Genomic DNA, 27128 nt, shown 5'->3' with positions numbered 1-27128 from the left:
CTCTGCAGTGTAGACATAGCCCTAGTGTGGTTCGCTGTCCCATGGAGTGACACATAGCCCACTTACAGCGAGAGATAAGAACAAGGGAGCTCTACAGCTTAAGCTAAGAAGCAGATGGCTTTATAACTCAAGCTGTAGAGACTCCTCCATTAAACGCCAAAAGGCCCAGGTTTGAATCTGCCTGCAGGTGGTTGCATAGGAGTTAGATTCAGTGCTCCTGGGGGATAATTCCTAAGTTATCAGCCAAAGAAAAGGAGAGTTTTCAAATGTTCTGTAGCATGTGGAATCAGGGTTAAAATTGCCATCTCCAAACCGGAAATGGCAGGTTTGCAGGGAGAAAATGGGGGGAGGGGCAGCAAATGAAAGTTGTGCTTCAGTGGCAAAGGGGTGGAGCACCAGGCATGCAGCTAACAGCACTTAGAAAGATGGTGCCTTTTTGCATAGAACTTGGTCTGAGATCTGGGGCAAACACTTTAGATCCATTTATGTGTAAAGACCCGGAGCAGCCTGTTCCGGATCTGTTTGGTCCTCACTCCATAGATGATGGGGTTGAGCATGGGAGGCACCAGGAGATACAAGTTGGCAAAGAGAATGTGGAAATGCAGGGGCACATTCTGGCCAAAACGCTGAGTGAAGAAAGAGAAGAGACCTGGGATATAAAAGGCTAAGATGACACTGAAGTGGGAGCCGCAGGTCCCAAAAGTCTTGAGCCGGGTGTCCTTTGTGGGCAGACTGAAGATGGTCCTGAGGATCTGAGTATAGGACACAGAGATAAAAAACACATCCAGACTGATCACACAGAATGTCACAAAGAGGCCGTAGTAACTACTGACACGGATGTCGGCACAGGCCAGCTTGACCACGGCGATGTGCTCGCAGTAGGTATGGGCGATGATGTTGCTTCTGCAATATGGCCACTGCCTTGCCACGAAGGGGTAGGGAAATACAAGGAGGCTGCTGCGTAGCAACACGGCCAGGCCAATTTTGGTGACCACTTGGTTGGTGAGGATGGTGGAATGTCTCAGGGGATCACAGATGGCCACGTAGCGATCCAAAGCCATGGCCACGAAGATCCCAGATTCCACTGCTAAGAAGGTGTGAATGAAGAACAGCTGGGTGAGGCAGGCACTGAAATCAATCTCCCTGAAACTGAACCAGAAAATGCTCAGAGTTTTAGGCAGGATGGACGTGGATAGAACCAGGTCAGTAATGGCCAGCATGCAGAGGAAATAGTACATGGGCTCGTGAAGGCTTGGATCTGTCTTCACAATGAAGAGGATGGTGAAGTTCCCCAAGATGGCCATGGCGTACATAGTGCAGAAGGGGATGGAGATCCAGACATGGGCTGCCTCTAGGCCAGGAATGCCCAGCAGGATGAAGGTGGAGGGGTTGGTAAAATTGGATATGTTGGCGTCTGACATGGAGCAGCGGAGGCGTCCAACTCTGAGGTATAACACTCTCTCCTGCATATGTTGTGCATTCCCCTGACTTCCTTTATGTGCCCAGCTCTAGGGAGATGGTTGCAGTAGAAATGCCTAAATGGAGAGACAATGTGAATATGAGACACTAAATGAACAGCTGGAGGCTGTGAAGGAGATTGGTTGCCCTTCACACACCGAGAAATGGCATTTTCATTAGTCAGAGAAAAGAATTCTGAACAACGGGCCCTGCTGATGCCAATTCCATCTTTGGTGGTGTCCATGTGCCAGCAATTCCCACGTATCATAGTGTGGGAATCCTTAACGGGCACCAAGAGGAAACATGGATGTGGATACTGGTTATCCCTTGATGTTCCTCAACGAAATGAAACCCAAGCTAGAGAGTCCATACTGTAGGAAGTTCCCCATTCACCCAGTTGCCCACAATTGTTCAGACACCCAAGATATAGGCTGGAGAATAATGTGCTCTGGACGTGTGTTCTCTTCTGTTCACTCAGATTCTATAATGAATGGAGCAGATAGAAAAGGAATCTCTCTGAGACAGGATATGAGATTCCAGGAAGCTGCCACAAGTGGACAGAATGAAAAGTCTGTGAATGTTTAGTTTACAGAAGAGACAAATAAGGGAGTATACAATAGAGGAGAACAGGTTACATTAAAAAAAAAAAACGAAAAGAGAAGGGTACCAAACTGGAAATATCTTAAGACATCCAATGCTTCAAAAGGCTAAATCGCCCTGAACTGAGGAAATAATCAGCAAAAATGACAGAGAAGAAAACGTTAGACAGAGAAATGTGAATGAAAATTGAGAATTCTCAAAGAGATTATTTAATAGTTAAAAACAACATTCCACTGTCAAGAAAGTGGACAACTTTGGCTAAAAACACAATTAGGTGTCAAAATGTAGACAGCAGTTCTAGCAGGAAAGCAATACATAATGAATGGGGAAAAAATAAAGATAGAGAGCGAGCAATATGAATTGGAAGTTATGAGAATTTATGGGGTACCCTAAAGATATCATTGAAAAATTCATGTTTGTCAATTCTAAGGATCACGTAAAGACAAGTATTAAATATATTAAGAGCAAAAGTAAATCTAGAAACAATTACGTGAATTTCTCAATAGGGAAAAGTATCAGAGGGGTAGCCGTGTTAGTCTGAATCTGCAAAAGCGACGAGGAGTCCTGTGGCACCTTATAGACTAACTGAAGTGTAGGAGCATAAGCTTTCGTGGGCAAAGACCCACATGCATCTGACGAAGTGGGTCTTTGCCCATGAAAGCTTATGCTCCTACACTTCAGTTAGTCTATAAGGTGCCACAGGACTCCTCGTCGCTTCAATAGGGAAAAGAAACACATTAATGATTCAAAACATCTAGGTGTGTTCAAGAATTAGTTTTATTATTTATGTGGAAAGAAACCATGTGAAGCACTCGTATCATAGGCAGTAATGGAATACTTTCCAGTCCATTGGAGGTGAAGAAGAGGGTTAAATAGCATTCATTTACAATCTTACAAAACAATCAGTAATGTCGTAGCACCTTAGAGACTAACGAAAATATATACATATATAGAGTCATGAGCTTTCATGGGCAAAACTCACTTATTTAGATGATTGGAGAAAAAAGGGGAAAAATCTCTATTTAAAGCAGAAAAAGAAGGGAGGGGGAGTACTGTCAGTACTAGTGCCGGAGCTAAATGAGGCTAATTGAGTGGTCGGGAAGTGTTCCGTACTAAGCTTTTGATGTCATTTAGGTATTGAATATAATGGCCTAAAGATGGTCAGACTGGTTACAATGAGGAAGGCAGGGCAGGAGTTCTGCTTTCCAGGAGTGGTCACGACTTATTCCAACAGCTGGTGGGATGGGTCCATGCAAACAAAATGCTTTTTTTGTGGTTACAATGAGGAAGGAGTTCTGCTTCCTAATATGGACACAACTTCCTCCAGCAGTTCATGTCCTTATTCAGTCCCTGAGAGGTAAGAATGACTGTGTATTATTCTTACCTACATGCTTCTAGCTTCCATCCAGGACACATCACATGATCAGTTGTCTACCGCCAGGCCCTAAGATACAACCGGTGTTGCTCCAGTCGCACAGACAGAGACAAACACCTACAGGATCTCTATCAGGCATTCCTAAAACTTAAATACCCACCGGGGGAAGTGAAGAAACAGACTGACAGAGCCAGACGAGTATCCAAGCATCGGCTTCTTCAAGACAGGCCCAACGAACAAAATAACGGAACACCACTAATCAGCACCTACAGCCCGCAACTTAAACCCCTCAGCGCATCATTAACACTCTACAACCTATCCTGGAAAGCCATCCCTCACTCTCATCAACCTTGGGAGACAGGCCAATCCTCACCTACAGACAACCCCCAACCAGAAGCAAATTCTTCCCAGCAACCACACATCACACCTCAGACACACTCACATAGGAACACACCCCTGCAGTCAACCCCGCTGCCAACTCTATCCACAAAGCTTTACAAGTGACACCATCACAGGCCCTAACCACATAAGCCACAACATCAGAGGCTCATACAACTGCATATCCTCTAATGTGATATATGCCATCAATGCCCCTCGGTCATGGATATTGGTCAAATTGGACAGTCTCCAAGACAAAGGTTAAATGGACACAAGCCAGACATCAGAAATGGTAATACACAAAAACCTGTTGGAGAACATTTTCACCTACTCCCTGGGCTCTCATTTAAAAGTAGCCATTCACACATACAGAATGGGAAGCGACTGTCTAGGAAGGAGTACACCAGAAAGGGATTTAGGGGTTATTGTGGACCACAAGCTGAATATGAGTCAGCAGTGTGATGCTGTTGCAAAAAAAGCAAACCTGATTCTGGGAGGCATTAACAGGTGTGTTGTGAGCAAGACACGAGAAGTCATTCTTCCGCTCTACTCTGTGCTGGTTAGGCCTCAGTTGGAGTATTGTGTACAGTTCTGGGCACCGCATTTCAAGAAGGATGTGGAGAAATTGGAGGGTCCAGAGAAGAGCAACAAGAATGGTTAAAGGTCCAGAGAACATGACCAATGAAGGAAGGCTGAAAGAATTGGGTTTGTTTAGTTTAGAAAAGAGAAGACTGAGGGGGACATGACAGCCATTTTCAGGTATCTAAAAGGGTGTCATAAGGAAGAGGGAGAAAACTTGTTCATCTTGGCCTCTGGGGAGAGAACAAGAAGCAATGGGCTTAAACTGCAGCGAGGGAGGTTTAGGTTGGACATTGGGAAAAAGTTCCTAACTGTCAGGGTGGTTAAACACTGGAATAAATTGCCTAGGGAGGTGGTGGAATCCCCATCTCTGGAGATATTTAAGAGTAGGTTAGATAAATGTCTATCAGGGATGGTCTAGACAGTATTTGGTTCTGCCATGAGGGCAGGGAACTGGACTCGATGACCTCCCGAGGTCCCTTCCAGTCCTAGTATTCTATGATTCTTCTATAAAAGAATTTCAGGAACCAACCACAGAGAGAAACTGTGGAACTAGCCTTCAAATGCAAATTTGACACTATCTCTCAGGCATTGAACAAAGACATGAACTGGATGGGCCATTACATTTAACACACAAATGACATCAAAAGCTACAAATGGTACATTTCCAGCCCACTCAATTAGCCTCATTCAACTCCAGCACTGACAGGTTTTTGTTTTTTTTCCTTCCCTCTTTCTCTTCTTTTTCTGCTTTAAACTGGGAGGGTTTTTTCCCCTTTTTTTCTCTACTCATCTAAGGAAGTAGGTTTTGCCCACGAAAGCTCCAGATACTATAAGGGATAATACGGTTCCCCCTCTGAGACCCTACAATCTTACAGTTAGGAACAGCGGGGTTATGAACTGACCGACCAACCACACCACCCATTCGGAAGCATACGTATGAAATTAGGCAGCAGCATAGACAAAAACAATAAAAAAAGAGGGGAGTGGAAATAGAGGACAGCCCTGTTAAAGCCGTTGTCAAAGAGCCATTGTCAGGGAAGGGGTCGGTGTAGCGATCAGTTCTAGCTCTGATCCTAGTCGTTATTTTTATGGATGTTCTAGAATGCAACAGAAAGTCACTGCACACGACATGTGTGGATGGCCCAAAGATGGGCAGAGTGGTTACAGTGAGGAAGGCAGGGCAGGAATCCTGCTCCCCAGGAGTGGACATGACTTATTCCAACAGCTGGTGGGATGGGTCCATGCAAACAAAACACTTTAATGCAGCCAAATGTAAAGTGAGCCTCTGGGAACAGCCCCACAGCAGGGAAAGCGGAGACCCTGGAGAGAATTTAGCCGTCATCGTGGGCAAACGGCGCGTTGTGAGCTCCAGCGCCATGTTGTGGATGGAAGGTTCTGCTGGGATCCCTGGATGAATAAACAGCAGGGGAGTGAGTTGGAGCAAGGGAAGGATTTTACCGCTGCACCTTGCATTGGGGAGACAGACTGCAGCCAGCCCTGGGGTCCATGTTTCAAAACAGGGAGGTTTAAAAACAGGAGTGGGTGCAGAACACCCTTTATTCAGAGTCATCCACTGGGCCAAACTCATCCCCGCTGACCAGGGCCCTGGGACGTTTAATGGCCGTGCAGAGGGGAAGGGAGCAGGGACCGATTCTCTCACCCACCACTCCTATATTACATGAGAGCAGCACGACACGGGTACCTGTAAGTTTGGAGACAGACCTGTCCTCCCTGGGAATCCCCCTCCAGTAGCTGTCTGTGACACCTCTCTCTGCTCAGCATCTGCTGGAGCCCACACCGATAGCCGACACAGGAGTCTGCACCGATTGTAATATAGCTCCCTACAATCCCAGTGGGGTTTGCTCAGCCGCTAGGGGAGATGCTGGTATCTGAGTGTAAACATGCTGGGCACAAGACATCTGTACCCCTGTGTATTAGGAGTAAAGAGTAATTACGGGGCCTTCCCGAAAGGAGGGGAGAACTCCTGGGGTTCGGGCTGAGTCAAGGAGGAATTGGCTGTTCTATGCATCTGTGTGATATGTAACAATTGGAGTTAATTAATAAGAATCCAAACAAGATACCTGAGGGGAGACACAAGCACTTTCTGCAAATACACAGGGCTGTTGCTAAGGGGTCAGAGATCAATGAATCTCATCAGGAACTATTATCCCGTGTAACTTTCACTGAAAGATCTTCAAGACACCAACCAATGACATTGACCAAGACCATATCCCCATTATACAGATAAACTGTGGCACAGGGACACATGACTTGGCCAAGGTCATAGCAAGAACGGCAGACAGCATCCCGGAGTCCTGGCTTCCTTCCTGTAACCACGGTGTCTCCAGAAGTAACTGAGTACAAGAAAGGCAGAAAGTGACTCCTGGAGTATCAAGGAAATTTAACTGGGCGGGTGTGGAGGACGTCTCCAGGTGCAACCTGGAAGTGGATTATTGCTGAGTCCTCTGGCAGACCCACCTGGCTCCCTCTCACACTGTGAAGCTGTGACAAGCTACAGTCCTCTCCTGGTTGTGCACTTACACAGCCATTCACAGGCAGGGTCACAACACGTGCAGTTCAGTGAATGCTTTCGACACTCCTGAACCAACAATAGAGAGGTACTCCAGCCTATGATCACAAAGCTGAACAATCTTACTCTAGTCAGACACCTGAGCAGTATCAGTTTATTACCCAGCTTGCCACCCTCAGTGTGGATAGGAGAATGCACCAGCATAATTCATTTGAACATTTCAGACAACTTACTGTTTGGGTGTAAACAATACCACACAGATTTATGAAGCACAGACAGACAGATTTGAAGCAACCAAAAGGACTAGAACACAAATCAAAGTTGGCTCCCTGGGAAAAAAGAAAATGGAGGGAGGACAATTCCCAAGGAGGACAAGATTACAGTCAAGCAGTGTGTCACGCCGCTAGACATCCCTTCGACCTGAGACCACAGCCTGAGCTCTGTGCTTGATGTTGCTTCCCCCTTTCATAGCTTCTGCCATGCCGAGGGAACTTCATCGTCCCAAGCAAAGCCCCCGGCAGAGGTAGTGGAAACGTAGTGACACAAGATGGACTCCAGTGTCAAGTGACACATGACTTTGTGTGCTCTGAGGAGCCATTGCAGGGGTCATTACCCATAGCCTGGCGAGAGTGTTCACAGGAAAGTCCCTCAGGTCGGGATATGGTACCTCTAACGTCTATCGTCTTGCTTGATGTGTCACTATCGTCAATGGTTTGTTCGTAACGTGCTGGCTACACAGGAAGTCAAATACCTTGTGGGTGTTACCCAAGAGCTAACACATGTGACATGTTGGTGCATCGTCTCCATTCATAACGTTAGCCACAGCAATGACATGTGCTTACATATGGGATAATCATTTCTATTGATACCTCACAGGTCGTACGTCGTACGCCTCTTATCATAATCCCATCACTATGAGGTGCCTGGGTGTTGCTTTGGAGCAGAGACCATCACACCTGTCCCTTCAGTGTCCATCAGGAATGTCAGTCACTGACTAATGTGGAGGTCGTGTACTTCAGGCTCTCTTGATTTTCACCATGCACCAACCCAATGTCGCAGTGCATCGTAATGTTACCCACAGGTGTTACTTGAGCCGACCACATGGCCTTGCCAGTTCTGATGATTCATCGCAGGGGCTAGTGCTCATTTTCTGCCTAGAACATCCACAGGAAAGTCTGCCTAGAACATCCCCAGGTAGCTATAAGCTTCTTCTGTTGTCCATTGTGTTCGGTGATGGGCCATCAACTTCTATGGTCCATTCACAGTGCTGGCTAAAGTGGATGTGTTGTAGGAGTTACGACAGAAGCACATTTGAAATATAAGCGCCTAGTCAATTTTCATGATTTCAGATAGAGAGATGGGACATGAATACAGATAGGATAAGCATATGGAGCCAACCCTCACTTTTTCCATGGAAACCTCATGTGATACACTTTGTACACGTGTTGTTGCAACGGTGGGCTGCCAGCGTGTTGCTTTGAAGTACACTGTGTCAAAACAGTTACTTCAGAGTTTGCTGGACTTTTAAGCAAGTGATGTATCCCCAACCACAAAGCTGCCACGAATGCAGCACTGATATAGGTTGTTCCTGGGTTCAGTATATGCTCACTCCCGATGTTCATAGAATCAAAGACCACCAGAACTGGAAGGGACCTTGAGAGGTCATCAAGTCCAGTCCGCTGCCCTTGTGGCAGGACCACGCACCATGTATACACCCTCCCTGTTGGATGTCTGACCAACCTGCTCTTCAATATCTCCAGTGACGGAGATTCCACAACCTCCCTAGGCAATTTATTCGAGTGTTTTACCACCCTGATAGTTTGGAAGTTTTTCTTAATGTCCAATCTAAATCTTGCACTGTCCTGTGACAGGGAGGAGATGGTAGAGACCCAGAGAATTGAAAATGTCAATCTGGAGTTCTTCAGCCTTCCTCGGCTTAGAGCTGGAAAGAAATTGAGAAGCTGCTCTGGCTATACTGAGTAACCACCCTGCTCCAGTTAATGCTAACCAACCCACGAATTACCCAGTGTACAAGGTAGGAGATAATGCAGTGGCCTTCTTAGAGAGTTTGAAAGGGCCTGAGTTGGCTACAGCTCTCCACAGATCAGTACATGGTGGAGCTGAGACCACTACTCAGTAGACCCCTTGAGGAAGTGGCCAATGAAATGCCTAGAGAAAACATAAATGACTATGAGCTTTTTAAACAAGAAGCCAGAATCAGATTGGGGCTCACCGCTGAACATTCCCGTCGCTGCTTCAGAGCCTTAAGGTGGAAACCAGACTTGGCATTCACCCAACATGCCTACCAGCGTAACAAAAACCGTGACACACGAACATCAGGAGCAATGCTAAGACCATAGAAGAGCTCTCTCTCTTACTTAGAAAGGAACAGTTCTTGGAGGGTGTTCCTGAAGAGATACCCTGGACGGTACGGCTCTCCTCTCCCCTTAACTCTGCCTGGCTCTGGTCCAGGAAGCCACAGCTCACATGAAGGAAGGACCCCCCTGACCTCCTCATTTCCTCATTGGCTACCTGCCTGTCAATCAGGCTGACCAGGAGCATTGGCCTCTGCCCATTGCACCAGTCTCAGGCTATGTGTACACTATAGGCTTTTGCTGGCAGAGAGTATGCTAATGAAGCGCTCATTAGCATTTGTCACGCTGTCATTTGCATATTCTCTGCCGATGCTTTTTGTGTAAGAGGTTTTTGCGCAATAACAAGCATTGTAGATGGCTCCATTTTATGCAAAAAATCCCTTTTGCGCAAGATCCGTGTGCTTCAAAAAAGGAGGTATAAGGATCTTGTGCAAAAGGGTTTTTTTGGCGCAAAACAAACCCGTCCACAATGCTTGGTTTTGCGCAAAAAGCATCGGCAGAGAATATGCAAATGACAGCGCGACAAATGCTAATGAGCGCTTCATTGTAGACATAGCCTCAGGGGCCTGGTTTCCCATTGACTCTTCTTCTTCCTTTTGGCGCTGAGAAGGTCCCAATTAAAAATCCTCATTGAGATTTTTAGCGAGGGGCCGAAAGATCCCTTACATCCCCCCTGGCTAAAATTTTGCCAAGCAGCATATTCACACCAGAACACCTGGACCCCATATACTGTTATCATGCTATTAATAACAATTAAAAGGGAACATTTTCTATTTTAAAAATCCCAGGACCACTTCTTGACACTGTACATGACAATATTCATTAAAACACTATGCCGTAGGAATAACATAATTATCTCTACGTTAAACAGTCAGTACGTCCATAGTAGATCTCTGGGATCTTCTTAACGCTGGTGGTTCATGACCCATATGTTTTATTCCACTTCCCCAGGCAGCACCATGTCAATCTGAGGGATGCATCTATTTTCAGTAGGGTCAGGTTTGCCCCACTGATTTTAGTCTCCTTGGGATATGTTCGCCCAATGCCTCTTATGAGCCCTGATTGGCCTAAAAGTCTACAATGAGGGAGTTGACTCCCACTTACCCTGTATTATATGATGACACTGGTGTCCATAGTTCTGAAGTGTCGAGAGCACCATTGGTCTTGAACTTTTGGCTGGGTGGTACTGAGAGCAACTTCGCCAAGGGTCCTTACCGAAGTCTCTAGATATGTTAGCGTTTTCGACGTTCCTTTCTCTACTGCAAGCAGAGTGACATTCAGTCAAGGAGAGGCCATGGAATCCTTATGCCAGTGCTTGGCCTTCTACTGTAGGTGGAGCACACAGTGGACATTCTCAGCTACTATGCCTGGGCCTTTCATAAGTGCAAGAAATGTCCCTTCCCAGCTTTTCCGTCAGTGGGGATCTCTGAGATTCCGGTGCCCTTGGATGCTGCAGGATACTATGGGATTTTTTTTTTCTTTCCTCAACCTTGTTCCCTACTTCCAGCATCTCCTGTTGGACTGCCAGGTGTTGGACAGCTTCACTTCAGCTTTCCAATGTTAATTGATTTGAGGCAGGCCCTTGTTCCCCAATATCTGCTTTCACTAGCCCCACCCCTCACATATGGGAGTTGGGTTTGGTCCTGTGTTCCACAGGGCCTTCCTCTTCCTCTGACCACTCAGGGTACATCTAGACTACAGCCTTTTGTCGACAGAAGTTTTGTTGACAGATACTGTCGACAAAGCTTCTGCCGACAAAGAACATCTAGACTACAGCCAGTTCTGTTGACAAAGCAAGCGGCTTTGTCGACATTAGAGTGTAGACACAAAGGACAGTGTAGATGCAATAACGCCGTCTGTCGACAGAAATCAACGGTAATGTAGACGCAGGTATAGTTTTGTCGACAAAAGGCCACATTTGTCGACAAAACCCTGTAGTCTAGACACACCCTTTATGACTCCCACAGGAGTTCATGGCACGTCTCACGGGACTCTTCCATTGGCCTGCCTCTTGCGATGTTCCCCTAGGAACCAAAAAAGAAAATGTTCTTTGGGTCCTCTTAGAACACATATGGTCACTGTCACAGACTTGACCCACTTTTCTATTGTCATGTCTCCTTGTCCAGTCAGGAAGCCACTGAACTCTGTGACTGTTCCCGTAGGGCATGAAAGGTAGTTTCTTAGCTTTTGTTGTCTCTTGTCAGATTGCTGCCTAAGCAACCAATAAGGCTTCTTACACTTTGGTTTAGCTTGTTTTAGTGCCTCAGGTTGGTCTGATAATCTTCACTGAAGTTCAACACACTGGGCCCGTCGTTCTTCAGTTCTAGCCATGGTAGGTTTCTCAATCAGGCCTAGACACTGCTACCAGAATGCAACAAGTAAACCCATGGTGTGGATCCTGTGAACAGAGACAGAATCTCAGAGTGGGGACACCCTGTTACATAAATGACACCAGTTGTATGAAGAGGGGGAGGGTCCCCATATTGTGTGGAGCTTTCCTGACTGATATGCTAGGGTATGTCTACACTAGCTCGTTAATTCGAGCTAGGTAGGGGTAATTAGGACAAGCGGAGTTGCAAATGAAGCCCGGGATTTAAATATCCCGGGCTTCATTTGCATGTTCACGGGCGCCGCCATTTTTAAATCCCCCTTAGTCCGAACTCCATACCTGCGGCTACACGCGGCACGGAGTAGGTAGTTCGAATTAAAGATCCTAATGGAATGAGGAGTAATGGTAGTTCGAATTAGGATCTTTAACTCGAACTACCTAGTCCGTGCTGCATGTAGCCGCGGGCACGGAGTTTGGACTAAGGGAAATTTAAAAATGGCGGCACCTGGGAACATGCAAATGAAGCCCGGGATATTTAAATCCCAGGCTTCATTTACAACTCCGCTTGCCCTAGTTACCCTACCTAGCTCGAACTAACGAGCTAGTGTAGACGTACCCCTACCCCTCTGGAATTGGCTAGCAAAAGGTTCTAAGTCCTCGCTCTCCCTCCCTTTACCCCAGAGGCCTGTCTAACCCCAAATGCTCCCCTCCGCTCTCTGGTTTGGCAGATTCCTGGTAATCTGAACAAGGCTGGGTGTGTTCAACCTCCATTTTTGTCATGGTCATTTAGGACAAGGTCTGGGGTGTCCCCACACCGGGGTGCTCTCTCTGCTCTGGGCACTTCTCTGACCCACTGATCATTCATGAAGTCCAAGGAAGCCAAATGTATTAAACAGCTACTAATTAAAATAAAATAAGAAAACCTGAAAAGGTGAAAGGAAAGCACAAAGCCTCACGCTGTGGGCACAAGGACATCGCAGCCAGCCGTCCCTGGAAAGGAAGGGAATTCACAGTCCGTCCCTCACGCAGCCCAGGCTGGGGTGTGCTGCCCTGCTGTGGCCACATGCCTTAAGACTCTAGCTCAGCCACTAGGGTTATGATCCTCCTTGGCTGCCTCTGCCCAGGGTCCCCCACCCACACACACAGTGGCTCCTTCTCAGTGCACATTGCTCCAGATGGCTCTGTCCTCTGCCCCAGTCCCACCTCTGTTCTGCCTTAGCACTGCTGTTGCTCTGCCACCATCTTAGCTCCTTGGGCTGCTTCTCTGGCTCTGGCTGCTGTGGCTCTGCTTCCAGCACTGACCTGCTCCATGGGCTGCACCCTGGCCCCCTTGGCTCTGCTCCCAGCTCAGCCTGGGCCCCGGCTGTCCCATTGCTCAACCTTGCTGTTGCCGAGGCAGCTCCCGCTCTCATCGAGGATGGGATCCGCCCCCTCAAATCCTGACTCCTCATTGGTCTTCCTGCCTGTCCATGAGGCTGATCTGAAGCATTGGCCTATCCCCATTGCTCATGGGGCCTGTCAGTCAGAAGGGCCTGGTTTTCTATTGACTCTACTTGAAAGTAGGAATAAGAAATCCTTTGGAGAAGGCTTTATTTTCCGGAGAATAACGTCTAGACTGGCGCTTTTCTCTGGCTTTTCCCCAAGCCGGAAAAAAGCAGCAGCCATGTTAATGCAAATACCGCGGGGGATATTTAAATCCCCCACGGATTTGCCTATTCCCAAGTGCTACATTAGCATCCCTTTTCCGAAAGGGGTGCCAATGTAGACACAGCCAAGGAGTAGGGAGAGCCAAAGGAAGAGTTTTCTTCTTTCCACTTCCTGCTGCGTAGACAGCACCAAAAGCCTAATTGAGCTATTTCGACTTCAGCAACGCAATTGATGTAGCTCAAGTTGCATATCTCAATTCGACCTTTGCCCTGCCATGTATACGTACCCTGGAAGGGTTATATAGCGAGAAGGAGGGATTGACAAAGAATCATGGGGACTCTGGCTAATTTGCTGCCAGCAATGATGAGTAACAAGCACCACTGAGCTTTGAATTTCCTGTATTCCTTTCAATCTGTTCAGAACCAAAATATGGACCCCAGGGTGTTATGAGGACCCAGAACGAGGCCCACACAAATATTACCCCTGCAGGGCATTCTAGACAGATGTGTAGATTATATGGCCAGGAGAAACCATTGTAACCCTCTCCTCTGACTTCCTGAATCACGCTGGCTTGCCTTAAATTACTTCCTGTTTCAACTAGAGCAAACCTTTGAGAAAAGCTTCTCTTCTTGTTTGACACAATCCTTGCTAAACTGGTCCAATGGTCAATTAACCTCAGTGTAAAGAATTTCCAATTCATCTCCAGTCTCAATTTTCTACCTTCAAGGCCCAGCCACCAACTTTTGCTTCATTTTTGCCGGCTAGCTCTCGGTGCTTGCTGTGTTCACATTTCTTTTGAGTACCTTGAGGACAAGGATGAAGGCCTTGAACGTCACTTGATGTTGTCAGGGACACCAGTGCAGAGCACAGAGAACAGGTTGATGTGGTCACCATACCTGTGCTGTTGAAGAGATTCTTGAAGTCATGGGTAAGAGCTGGAGTTTCGTTATCAGTACAGGAAACCCCTGCTTTATGACAGCCCGAGTTGCGACTGCCCCTTTCTTATGTCCATTTTTTGTAAGTGCAGAAGGGGCCGAAAACCCCCGACTTACGTCCTCGGCCTGCATTTACGATGGCACACAATGCCTATTGTAAATGCAGGTTCGAGTTACGACGTTCCCGACTTACAACGCTTCCCCAGGAACCAATCGTGTCACAAGTTGGGGGCCACCGGTAAAAGCATCATGCTCGTGTATATTGCATTTCCACAGTTGGGACAGGAGTGATGAAAGTCTATATAACCGAGGTAGCAATCCACCAGGTAGCAATCCACCAGGATGAGTCGGAATGTCCTAGTCAATGGGAGGTGAAAGAAAGCTCTATTCACAGATGCTACTATTGCAGAGTCCAGTATCAACAAGCCATCCAAGAGCACCCTTGGACAATGGACTGAAAAGCCCCATTCTCTTCCTGTGCTTTAGCTTCAGCCTGCTGTTCCATCCAAGAACAGGACCACATTGATTAATAAAATATTCATAAAATAGAAGAAAGAAGTAAGAGATAAAATTGACGAAAGGAATAAAATTTGTACAGTAATTGCAAAATTCTTGGTTCAGGCTTAAAGCAGTGGTGGCCCAATCTGCTAATTGGTAAATTCTCAGGATGTTCTTAATTAATTGGAAGATTCTCAGCCCTTTGGTTAGAATGCTTCCTTCAATGTAAGTCCAGAGATCAGAGCAAGAAAAAGGCCAAATGGACATTATTTCCAGCGTCTTTCATCGCTTCTGCCATGTGAAGGGAAACACCCCCCTTTTTTTTCAAACAAAGCCCTCAGCCCAGATTGTGGAAAAACACATATAACAAGATGGAGGTTAGAGGCATGTGTGCTGTTTACAAGTGCTTAAATGCTTTGCTGCATCAGAGCAGAAGCCATTATCCATATGCCAGCTAGAACATCCACAGCAGGGTCCCTCAGGTAGGGATAAGCCTCTTCTGTGACCTATTGTAAGTTGAGTGTTCTTTGATAGACCTTTTGTCTTGGAAAATTCCATTAACTGTGCTGGCTACATACCTTTTGGGTGTTAACACATGAGATACAGGTACCTTCTCACTATTCACAACTGATTCACGTGTACAAATAGCATAATCATTTTCAAGCATATTATAACTTTTCTATAGACACCTTACTTGACATGCCATGTACAAGATATGGTGTGATAATATAACACTACTATCAACAATGATCTACTTAGTCGTATTTTAATCAGATAATGTCAAAAGTATATAATAAAAAGGAATATAATAAAGAGGATAACACAGTTAATAATGGTGCAGAGAAGGAAAAAAATGTCTGATAAACCTTTTGGTGCTGTATCAGACCACTTGGACTCTTTTTTTCCAGGCCATTGTTAAGAATGTAGGATGGCCAACAGCAACTACTAAGCATCAATTTTTTTGGAAATCAACAGCCACAGCTCTCTCACCCAAACAGTTCTAAAAGGGTTGTCTGAGGAGATCTCTGCCCCATTGATTTGTGTTTTTAATAAATATTAGAAGCCCGATAGAGTGCTACAGTTATCACTGTTTTAAAAGGGGATGACTTAGGTATTGAATGTAGGGTAGCTTAATATCACTCATGGGCATAAGAAGGAGAGGTGGAAAGGGGTCAGTCAGTAAAGAATTAAAAGGTAGGCCTACAGTCCATGCCAATCAATAAGACTTGATGGAAAATATGGCATGTCAAACTGACGAGATCTCTCTTTTTTTATTTTGTGAAATAATTGGCTGATAAAGGTAACAGCAGAGTTGGAATTGGCAGCGTTGGAATTGACTTAGACTAGGGTGAGTTATTTGGCCTAGTTCTCCATGGCATTTAGATTAACAAATTAGCACTAGTGACAATCATTAAAAGGCCAAGTGGACATTATTTCCAGCATCCTTCATGGGGTGGGGTTGGTTCCTGTGTGGCCTTGGGGATAGGGTGCTTGTATGGAGAGAACAGGGTTGTGGGTTTAAGTCCCACCTCTCCTGGGGGCAGGGTGGGATAAAGGGCCTCCCTGTGGTAAGGTGTTGGGATGGGTTCCTGCATGGTGTGATGGGACAAGTTGGGGGAACAGCTGGGTGGCTCTGGGGCAGGTGGGATAAAGGTCCTTTGAATTGACTTTTCAAAAGATCTTAGAAAGGAGATGCTCATGGGGTATCATCATCAAACATGACTTTTTTGTCTCATTGTTCACAAAGGTTCTTGTGCATTCAATTCTCAATGATTTCAGTCCCTGGGGGCTTGGCTAAAGGGCTGGAGAGAGGAGCCTATTTCTACACGGGATTGTCAGCTGTGATCCTTCCACTGGAGCAAGGGACCTAACATGTTCAGCTAGGTCAGCACTTTCTTGTGAGAGACCCAAGAACGATGTGTGAGACCGAAGTTGAAAATGTCTGTTCTACCTCATTTATATAATAATACAGAGCTATACCATCTCATAGAACCAGAAGGGACCCTGAAAGGTCATTGAGTTCAGTCCCTTGCCCTCATAATAGGACCAAATACCATCCCTGACAGATTTTCCCCAGATCCCTAAATAGCCCCCTCAAGAATTAAACTCACAACCACAGACTTAGCAAGCCAACACTCAAACCACTGAGTTATCCCTCCCCCCTCACATGGCCTATATGTATGATCTGTTATTAAGCATAGACTTAATCTCAGGTCTCATACTTCCTTTAAGAACCAGGAAAATAGCAATTCACAATCTCTGTCAGGAGCTATTCCAAAACTAAACCTTCGATGATGATATAACCACCCCTGTGGATATGGGGAAAGTGGTGGAGGAAATATGCCCTGACTGAAAGAGAAGAGAAGATTGGAATGAGAAACTAGAGTAGGGACTTAGTGGAAAAGGTGACCAAAGAGGTGGGGCCTTGTGGGTCCAATTAACAGTACTTAGAAAGGTGGTGGCCTTCGGATATGGAGCTCAGTCTCGGAACAAGAGCTCTAGACAAATAAAAAATCAGGTCCCTTTATGAGTAAACAGACGGAGCAGCCTGTTCCAGATCTGCTTGGTCCTCACCCCATAGATGATGGGGTTCAGCATGGGGGGCATCAGGAGATACACGTTGGCAAAGAGAATGTGGAAATGCAGGAGATCATTCTGGCCAAAACGTTGCGTGAGGAAGGAGAAGAGCCGTGGGATGTAAAAGGCAGAAATGACACAGAGGTGGGAGCTGCAGGTCTCAAATGTCTTGAGCCGGGCGTCCTTGGTGGGGAGGCTGAAGATGACCCTGAGGATCTGAATATAGGACAGGATGATGAGGAACACATCCACACCAATCACCAAGAAGGCCACAAAGAGGCCGTAGTAACTACTGATGCGGATGTCGGCGCAGGCCAGCTTCACCACGGCGATGTGCTCACAGAACGTGTGGGGGATCATGTTGGTTCTGCAATACGGCCAGCGACTCGCCAGGATGGGACAGGGTAGTAAGAGTATGCTACCGCGCAACATCGCAACCAGGCTGATCTTGCCCACCACAGGGTTTGTGAGGATGGTGGAATGTCGCAGGGGATGGCAGATGGCCACGAAGCGATCAAACGCCATGGCCACGAAAATCCCTGACTCCATCACTGAGAAGCAGTGAATGAAGTACAGCTGGGCGAGGCAGGCACTGAAATCGATCTCCTTGGAACTGAACCAGAAGATGCTCAGCATTTTGGGCAGGGTGGTTGTGGTCAGGACCAGGTCGGCAACAGCCACCATACAAAGGAAATAGTACATGGGCTCATGGAGGCTCGGCTCCCTCTTCACAATGAACAGGATGGTGAAGTTCCCCAAGATGGCTACAATGTAAATGGCAAAGAAGGGGATGGAGATCCAGACATGGGATGTCTCCAAGCCAGGAATGCCCAGCAGAATGAAGGTGGAGGGGTTGGCGAAATGGGTTGTGTTGGAATGTGACATGGAGTAGGGCAGGTGTCCAGCTCTGAAGCAGAATGATGTCTCCTCTATGTACCTTATGTTCCCCTGATGTCCTGTACGTGCTCAAGGTGTAGGGTAACGGTCAAGTTATAATCACCTGTATGGAGAGAGAATATAAGTGTGAGACACAACATAAGAACAGCCAGACTGGGTCAGACCCCAACAGTCCATAAAGCCCAGTGTCCTGTCCGCTGACAGTGGCCAATACCAGATGCCCCAGATGGAGGGAACACAACAGGTAATCCTCACAGGATCCCTCCCCTGTCACCCACCTCCAGACAAACAGAGGCTAGGCACACCATTCCTATCGATCCTGGCTAATAGCCATTGTTGGACCTAATGTTAATGAATCTATCCAGCTCTTTTTTAAACCCTTTTTAAAAGTCCTAGCCTTTACCACATCCTCTGGCAAGGAGTTCCACAGGTTGACTGTGCACTACTGGAGGCTACGACATGCACTACCTGAGGCTGTTCTCAAGGGGGTGAGAGATTGGTTGCTCTTAACTGAAAAAATGACATTTTTATCATTTAGAGAATTGGATTATGAGCAATGGACCCTAAAATGCCAATTTCATATTTGATAGTGCTCCATTTGTTAGCAATTCCTTCATATCATGCTGTGGGAAACCTTGATAGGCATCAACAGGAAACATCGGTGTAGATACTGGACACCCCTGCTTCTTCCCGAATGCCATGAAATCCAGGCTGGAGAGTACATGCTCTAGGTTGTTCCCCATTCACCCAGTTGCTCCAAATCTGAGTTCAGGGAAACAAAATCTTTGCAACCATGGAGACGTTGGGGAAACATGTTAACTCTAGGGAATGACCTGTGTGTCATTGAAAGCAAACAGCTGCTCAGTCACATTATTGGCCGAAACACAGATAGGCTACGTCTACACTGGCCCCTTTTCCGGAAGGGGCATGTAAATTTCACTAGTCGTCGTAGGGAAATCCGCGGGGGATTGAAATATCCCCCGCGGCATTTAAATAAAAATGTCCGCCGCTTTTTTCCGGCTTTTAAAAAAGCCGGAAAAGAGCGTCTAGACTGGCCCCGATCCTCCGGAAAAAGTGCCCTTACTTTTTCTTATTCTTACTTTTTCCGGAGGATCGGGGCCAGTCTAGACGCTCTTTTCCGGCTTTTTTAAAAGCCGGAAAAAAGCGGCGGACATTTTTATTTAAATGCCGCGGGGGATATTTAAATCCCCCGCGGATTTCCCTACGACGACTAGTGAAATTTACATGCCCCTTCCGGAAAAGGGGCCAGTGTAGACGTAGCCATAATGTCCAGATGTCTAAGGAATGGGATGGAGAATAACTCATTCTGGTCATGCACTGCCTTTTGGTCACCAAGTCGGTATAAAGTTTATAGCTGAGGGAAAGAGGATCTCTAAGACCTGCTGTGAGAATCGGGGAGGCTGCCAGATGAGGACAGCTGGAAAATCCTGTGAATGGGCAGTTTAAAGAAGAGACAAATAAGGGGGCATATGACAGAGGAGACGAAAAGAAAGAATGGAACGGACTCCCTGCAAATGGGCAAAAAGAGAAGATTGTTCTAACCGCAAATATCTAAAGCTCCCCAATGCTTCCAAATGTTAATTCCGCTGTTAGCAAGCTAATCACGGTGAAATAACGTCGCTGAGGAGACTAACAAAAATACATGAATAGTAGCATGCGCTTTCGTGCACAAAACCACTTCCTTAGTGCAGCCAAACGCACAATTAACCTGTGGGAACAGCCCCCTAGCAGAGAAAGCTGAGACCCTGGAGAGAATTTAGCCGTCATCGTGGGCAAATGGCACATTGTGAGCTCCCAGCGCCATGCTGTGGATGGAAGGGGCTGATGGGATCCCTGGATGAATAAACAGCAGGGGAGTGAGTTGGAGCAGGGGAAGGATTTTACCGTTGCACCTTTCAGTGGGGAGACCGACTGCAGCCAGCCCTGGGGTCCATGTTTCAAAACAGGAGTGGATGCAGAACACTTTATTCAGAGTCATCCACTGGGCCAAACTCATCCCCGCTGGCCAGGGCCCTGGGACGTTTAATGGCCACGCAGAGAGGAAAGGAGCAGGGACCGATTCTCTCACCCACCACTCCTACATTACACAAGAGCAGTACGACATGGGTACCTGTAAGTTTGGAGACAGACGTGTCCTCCCTGGGAATCCCCCTCCGGTAGCTGACTGTGACACCTCTCTCTGTTCAGCATCTGCAGCAGCCCACACCGATAGCTGACACAGTGTGTCTGCACCGATTATAATATAGCTCCCTGCAATCCCATTGGGGTTTGCTCAACCTCTAGGGGAGGTGTAGGTATCTGAATGTAAACATGCTGGGCACAAGACGCATCTGTGCATTAAGAGTAAACAGTCTTTAAGGGGCCCATCCCAAAGGAGAGAACTCTTGAGGTTTTGAATTGAGTCAGGCAGGAACTGTCTATTCTGTGGGTTTGTGTGTATTTAACAATTATAGTTGATTAATTAACAAACAATCCAAAGTAACATGCCTGAGGGCAGACATGAGCTCTTTCTGCCGATACACAGGGCTGTTGCTAAGGGATCAGAGGTCATTGATTCTCGCTAGTAACTATCATCATCCTGTGCAGCACCTTTCACTGAAGGATCTTAAAAACACCAAACCATTGAAATTGACCAAGACCATATCCTTAGTATACTGATAGGTAAACTGAGACACACGACTTGGCCACGGTTATAGCAGGAATGACAGATAGAATTCTAGACTCCTAGCTTCCTTACTGTAAGCACAGTCTCTCCATAAATAACTGAGTACAAGAAAGGGAGAAATGGACACATGATGTAGCAGGGAAATTTACCTGGATGGGTGTGGAGGATGTCTCCAGGTGCAATATGGAAGTGGATTATTGCTGAGTCCTCTGGCAGACCCACCTGGCTCCCTCTCACACTGTGAAGCTGTGACAAGCCACAGTGCTCTCCAGGTTGTGCACTTACACAGCCATTCACAGGCAGGGACACCACAAGCACACTTCAGTGAACGCTTTGGACACTCAAGGTATGTCTACTCTACGGGACTAAGTAAAATTAAGCTGCACAACTTCAGCTACATTAATTGCCTAGTTGAAGTCAAAGTTCATGAACTCAACTGTTGGCGCTGTCCACACTGAAGGAAGTAGAAGGGAGAAGACTCTCCCTTCGACTTCCCTTACTCCTCATGGAACTCAGAGCACCCCTCAGTTCGAATGACTGTGTCTTCACTACCTCTGCTAATTCAAACTCAGGAGGATCAAGAGCAGCAGCTTCGATCTTATCTCTAGTGTAGACACATCCTCATGGCCCCACAATAGAGAGGCGCCAGCCTGTTACCTCAAGTACCCAAGCCTACAATCCGTGTCTTGACTCATGTGCTGTGCCGACGATCAGCTGAGCCGGCACAACGTGGTGGCCATTTTTATTTTAATGAAGCCGGGGATATTTAAATCCCCTACTATGTCGGGTAGCCTATTTTACACGCCTCTCTTGGCAGAGGTATGTAGTCTAGACATATCCTTACTGATCTGAAAAGACAGGAAGTTTCCTTCTCTGGGTTGCTAGGAAACCTCCTTGCCTATTCCTGTAGCATTGCTAGCCACTGTGCTTTTCCAACTGGTGATAACTCGATTCAGATATCGATCAAAGGCATGAGTTTTTGCCTTGGGTTCTCCTTCCATTCAGCAGCCTGGGTTTCCCTGTTGTGATGAGTTTTTTACCTCTTTACAGGTTTACAGGTGTTAGCAAAGAAGCAGTATTCCCTTCAGCAGGATCGACACCCTGTCTGACAGAGGCAGAGTTTGTTTTTTCAGGCACGTCAGGAACAAAGTCGTGAAAATTTGTGACTGGGACTGGGTAACGCTCTGTTAGTCCCACCGATGGGAGGAGGGGAGGTACAATTGCCCCAGGCCGAGGGATTCCTGTGGGAGCAGCAGTGGCTGAGAACCTTAGGCCCTTTAAATAGCCACTGGAGCGCCATGCAGTGCACTCTGGGTGGTGATTGCATGTGACTACCAGGTGGAGGAGGCAGTATGGCGTGCTGCGGGATATTGTGTCCACCTCTGGGCACCACGTTCTGACGGATTTATAAGGCCCTCTTGGCAAAGGCCTGGCTGGAATGGGTTAGCTAGGGCTAGGCCAGGTTTAGGGAAGATGTTGGACAGGATAACCACCAGACAATGGAGCAAAAAGCCTCTCTGTGCCCCAGAGCATCATGGGGGATGGGTCCATGGTCCATGCTCCTGGAAGGGGTGGAGCTGAAGTCAAAGGGGGCAGGGTAGGGATTTCACCACATCCTAGATACCCCGTGTTACTGTCATCCTCCCTGGCAGTGAGACGGCTTCTCCTCACAGCTCGCCTCACTCCCCCTCCCCAGATCCTTTCCTCTGTGAGGAGCCCTGGCCCTGTCCGAGACGGCAGAGAGAGCAAACGGCAGGCGCTGAGCTCAGGTGACAGGGCATTGTAGGGGGGCTGCCACATGAAACCCCTGCAGCAGAGGGACAGGCAGGTAAACCTGCCCCCTAGAGACGTGACAGCCGCTAGAGGAATGAGCCCTAAGGGGAATGCTTTGTGGGGACCAGTAAGGCTAAGAGGTGCAGTTACCCTGAAAGGAACCTGGAACGGTGGGTCACTTTCCTTTCACTCACTGAATCGTAGGCTTAGGATGGATTCTAGGGTCTGCTTGTCGCAGCCCATCATTGGCAGAGAGATGTTGGGGCAGGTTTGAACCAAGGATTGGTTTCATACCCGAGGTCCCCTCACAGATCACACCCTAGCGCCAGACCCAGCTCCTGGCTACCACCCAGCTTGAGTGTGGAATGGGAAGAGTTCTGTGCAGCTCCCAGCTTCCAACTATCAGACAGGGAGTTTGTTTATAAGCAGAAGCAGAAGGTTTATGGTAACAAAATAAATTAAACTAAGGATCCGTAATGATCCCGAAAGCAAAGGCAGGCAGTCCAGTTAAATAACAGGAAACAAAAGGTAGGAGCAAATGCTAAGCATTCAGAATGGAGAGAGGTAACTACTGGGGTCCCCGGGTATCCGTCCGACCCTCAGTGCTGTAAAATATATTAATAAATGATGAGCAAAATAAGGTAAACAGTGAGGTGGCAAAATTGACTGACTGCTGACTGCAAAATGGCAGGTATAATTCAATGTTGATAAATTTCCATTAATGCCCATTGCAAAGTATAACACCAACTATATTTAATACATGATAGGGTCTAAATTAGCTATTAACTCACAAAAAAGAGATCTTGGAGTCATTGTGGATAATTCTTTGAGAAGATCTGCTCAATATACAGAGGAAATCACAACCACTAACAGAATATGGGGAATTATTAGAAAAAGGACAGGTGATAAGACAGAAAATATCATAGCAGCGCCATACAAAAATTCATGGTATGCCAATCTACCGAATACTATGTGCAAATTTGATCACCCCATCCCAAAAACTATATTTTGGATTTGGAAAAAGTACAGAGAAGGGCAGCAGAAATGATTGTGGCAAGAGAAAAACTTGTGTAGGTGGAGAGATTGAAACACTGGAACTTTTCAGATTCCAAATAAATAAATAAGTTCCAGTGAGAACATCACTGGGGTACAGAAACTCATGCACGGTTTTGAAAAACCGGAATAAGGAAATGTCTTATTCTCATTGCCATAACAGGAGAACTAGCGGTCATCCCATGAAATAAATGGGCAGATGCTTTTAAACAAAAAGTATTTTGTCATGGTCAGGTTCTCGAATTTTTGTGAGGGGATGTGGTGAAGACCAAAATTATAACAGGTCTCCAGTAAGAACCACAGATGTCCATAGAGGACACGTCCACCAATAGGTATTACCTAGGGCAGTAAGGAATCCAACACCATGTCTTGGATATCCTTGGCCTCCAATTGCCAGAGGCTGGGAGTGTGGCACAGGGAATGAATCACTTGACAATTATTCCATTCGTACACTTGGAAGTACGCGAGACTGGCCATTGTCAGCAGATTGGACGCTGGGCTAGATGGGTGTGAGGGGGCAGGAAGGCCCCACATTCATGGTCCCTCCCCCCCAGACAGAGAAGCACAGCCAAGCGGCGGGAGTGGGAGGCCACCAAGCACCATGGTGGGATAGGGGCTGCAGAGCTCCCCAAGCCTGACCCAGTCACGGGAGGCTGTAGAACGCCGGGAGGTGGAGGCCGAGACTGGCGGAGGCACCAGCACAGCCAGCTCCACAGGGGTTGCCAGCCAACCGTAGGCTTCCCCAGCTGGTAGAGGGCAGCTCAGCTCGAGCGGGGACAGAGTGGGATTGGGCCGGGACAGAGGACCCGGATGTAAATATGGGCACACTAAGGTCAGAAGGGGGGAGCACAGAGGAGACAGAGGGCAAGGACGGCGGTTCGAACGGGGCAAAGAGGGAGCCGGAGGGAGGAAGAGTTAGGGGTGAAGGATCTACAGAGGAAAGGACATGGTAGTTTGAGGATGCCGTGAGGGAAACCGGAGAAGGACGGAAGATCCGATGAGAGGGAAGGGAGAAGAAGAGACTTAGGGCACGGCTAGGGATGTAAGCCCGCAGACTGGCACGTTAAGAGCAATGCCCCGTCAGTCATGCCCAGGGGGTGAAAATCTACCCCTTGACCTTAGGGCCCTGGGTCGGGACTCGGAGAGAGGGCAGGCCCAAGTCCCCCTATACTCCCTCTCGTTTCTACTTATCGCCCAACCAATCGGGTTTTGATACCCTCAGGCTGTGTCTAGACTGCATCCCTTTTCTGTAAAAGGGATGCAGATTAGACACATTGCAATTGCAAATGAAGCGGGGATTTAAATCCCCCCCGCTTCATTTGCATGAACACGGATCTTTCGGAAAATAAAGCCTTTTCTGAAAGATCCCTTATTCCTCTTTAAAATAGGAATAACAAATCTTTTGGAAAAGGCTTTATTTTCCAAAAGATCCCCGTCCAGACTGGTGCTTTTTTCCGGCAAAGCTCCAAGCCGGAAAAAAGCGGCAGCCATGTTTATGCAAATGAAGAGAGGGGGATTTAAATCCCCGCTTCATTTGCAATTCCGATGTGTCTAATTTGCATCCCTTTTACAGAAAAGGGATACAGTCTAGACACAGCCTCAGTGGCCAATGTTCAGGCAAGCAAGGCCCGGCAGGGGAAGTAGCTCGAGAACTGAGCCAGCAAATACATTACAATGAGACATTGCTCTTTCCCAGAATGGCCATTTTGATGTTCTCATACAGAGGCCAAAAGTATCTGCCCATCTCCTGTAACCCAAGGGTATGTCTAGACTACAGGCTTTTGTCGACAGAAGTTTTGTCGACAGATACTGTCGACAAAACTTCTGTCGACAAAGAGCGTCTACACTACATTCAGTTCTGTCGACAAAGCAAGCTGCTTTGTCGACATGGTAGTGTAGACGCAAAGGACAGTGTACATGCAATAACACCTTCTGTTGACAGAAACTCTGTCGACAGAAGGTGTTATGCCTCGTAAAATGAGGTTTACCAGCGTCGACAAAACTGCTGAGTTCTGTCGACGTTATGTCGACAGAACTCAGCGGTAGTATAGACGCAGGTATAGTTTTATCGACAAAAGTCCACTTTTGTCGACAAAACTCTGTAGTCTAGACACACCCCAATAGACTCCACTCCCCTTCTCCCACCTCCGAGTTCAGATAGGAACCAGGAGTCTCTCCAGGGTCTCTCTGTGTGTGGAGATAGCAACAGAGGCAGAATATACAAGTGACTTATGAAAACATGCCAGAACATGTTCATAGTGGAGCTGAGTGGGTCAATACTTTATTGCTACGTCTACACTGGCATAATTTTCCGGAAATGTTTTTAACGGAAAAGTTTTCCGTTAAAAGCATTTTCGGAAAAGCACTTTTTGCGGAAAAGCGTCCGTGCCAATCTAGACGCACTTTTCCGCAAAAAAGCCCCGATTGCCATTTTCGCCATCGGGGCTTTTTTGCGGAAAACACTACTGTGCTGTCTACACTGGCCCTTTTGTGCAAAAGTCTTTCGGGAAAAGACTTTTGCCCGAACGGGAGCAGCATAGTATTTCCGCAAGAACACTGATGATCTTACATGAGATCGTCAGTGTTCTTGTGGAAATTCAAGCGGCCAGTGTAGACAGCTGGCAAGATTTTCCGCAAAATCAGATGATTTTCCGGAAAAACTTGCCAGTCTAGACACCGCCTATTTGTATAGTGTAGGGGAGCCTGCATTACCTTGCCTTGCCTTGGCAATAAATGGTGATCAAAGCGTGGATTTCTGGCCGGTCACAAGTCTGGTGCACCAAAGCACACAGGCAGGCTGAGAGTCAGGAATTGTTTTGAATAACAATGCAGATTAAGCCTGGGATGCAAGTTCACATCAAGAACACAGGACAAGCGGCCTTATACTGTTGCTTTTGTTTCTGATAAGCAAAAAGTACAGATGCAGCCATGAAACTGTCAACTGCACACATAGTTTAGGTAACATCCTGGTTAGGAAGATGTACCCCAATAGGGCATTGGGCATTTTACGTATCCTACACAATACGTAATCAATTGGTAAATATTATTAGAATGACTAAGTCTCACTTTGCTATAATTTGGATTTAGTAAGAACAATCGATGGGAGAGTGTTGGGGAAATCTTGCTCCCCTGGGGTAAAGAGTCCCCAGAAGGGTTCGAGGCTGGAGGTCAAAGCAGTGAGGCAGGAGAGAAATCTAGAAGGAAAACTTTATTATGCATGCATGCAGGCTGACCGCTACCTGAGTGAGAGCAGCAGCAGCCCTGAGAGACAGGTTCAGGGATCGTTTATACAGTATGTTCAGACAGTTTAGTTTGTGATTGTTTTCTTTAACATATCAAAGACTCAGCAGAAGTACTCTGAGTATGCTAGAAGTAAGTTTACAGTACAAAGGCACATGAGAACCTGAGTGAGGAGCCTACAAGGCAAACTGTGAC

General features: G+C 46.9%; 2 protein-coding genes across 2 annotated transcripts; both read right to left on the bottom strand.

Moving 5' to 3' along the window:
* Window positions 1-473: 473 nt before the first annotated feature.
* LOC142827402 (olfactory receptor 52R1-like) lies at window positions 474-1469 on the bottom strand. The gene has a single exon (XM_075922880.2). The coding sequence runs from the start codon at window positions 1467-1469 to the stop codon at window positions 474-476; it is 996 nt and encodes a 331-aa protein (XP_075778995.2).
* A 15752-nt stretch (window positions 1470-17221) lies between these two features.
* On the bottom strand, window positions 17222-18169 carry LOC102445973 (olfactory receptor 52E8-like). Its single transcript, XM_075922876.2, has one exon. The coding sequence runs from the start codon at window positions 18167-18169 to the stop codon at window positions 17222-17224; it is 948 nt and encodes a 315-aa protein (XP_075778991.2).
* Between the last annotated feature and the right edge of the window lie 8959 nt (window positions 18170-27128).

Source organism: Pelodiscus sinensis, chromosome 1, assembly GCF_052426305.1.
Source record: "Pelodiscus sinensis isolate ZL-2025 chromosome 1, ASM5242630v1, whole genome shotgun sequence".
Classification (NCBI taxonomy): domain Eukaryota; kingdom Metazoa; phylum Chordata; order Testudines; family Trionychidae; genus Pelodiscus; species Pelodiscus sinensis.
Note: the sequence above shows the minus strand (reverse complement) of the source record. Positions and strands in the feature narration are given on the sequence as shown.

What these genes read in the sequence shown, in the direction of transcription:
- LOC142827402 (XM_075922880.2), bottom strand. Translation starts at nt 1,469, where the DNA reads ATGCAGGAGAGAGTGTTATACCTCAGAGTTGGACGCCTCCGCTGCTCC.
- LOC102445973 (XM_075922876.2), bottom strand. Translation starts at nt 18,169, where the DNA reads ATGTCACATTCCAACACAACCCATTTCGCCAACCCCTCCACCTTCATT.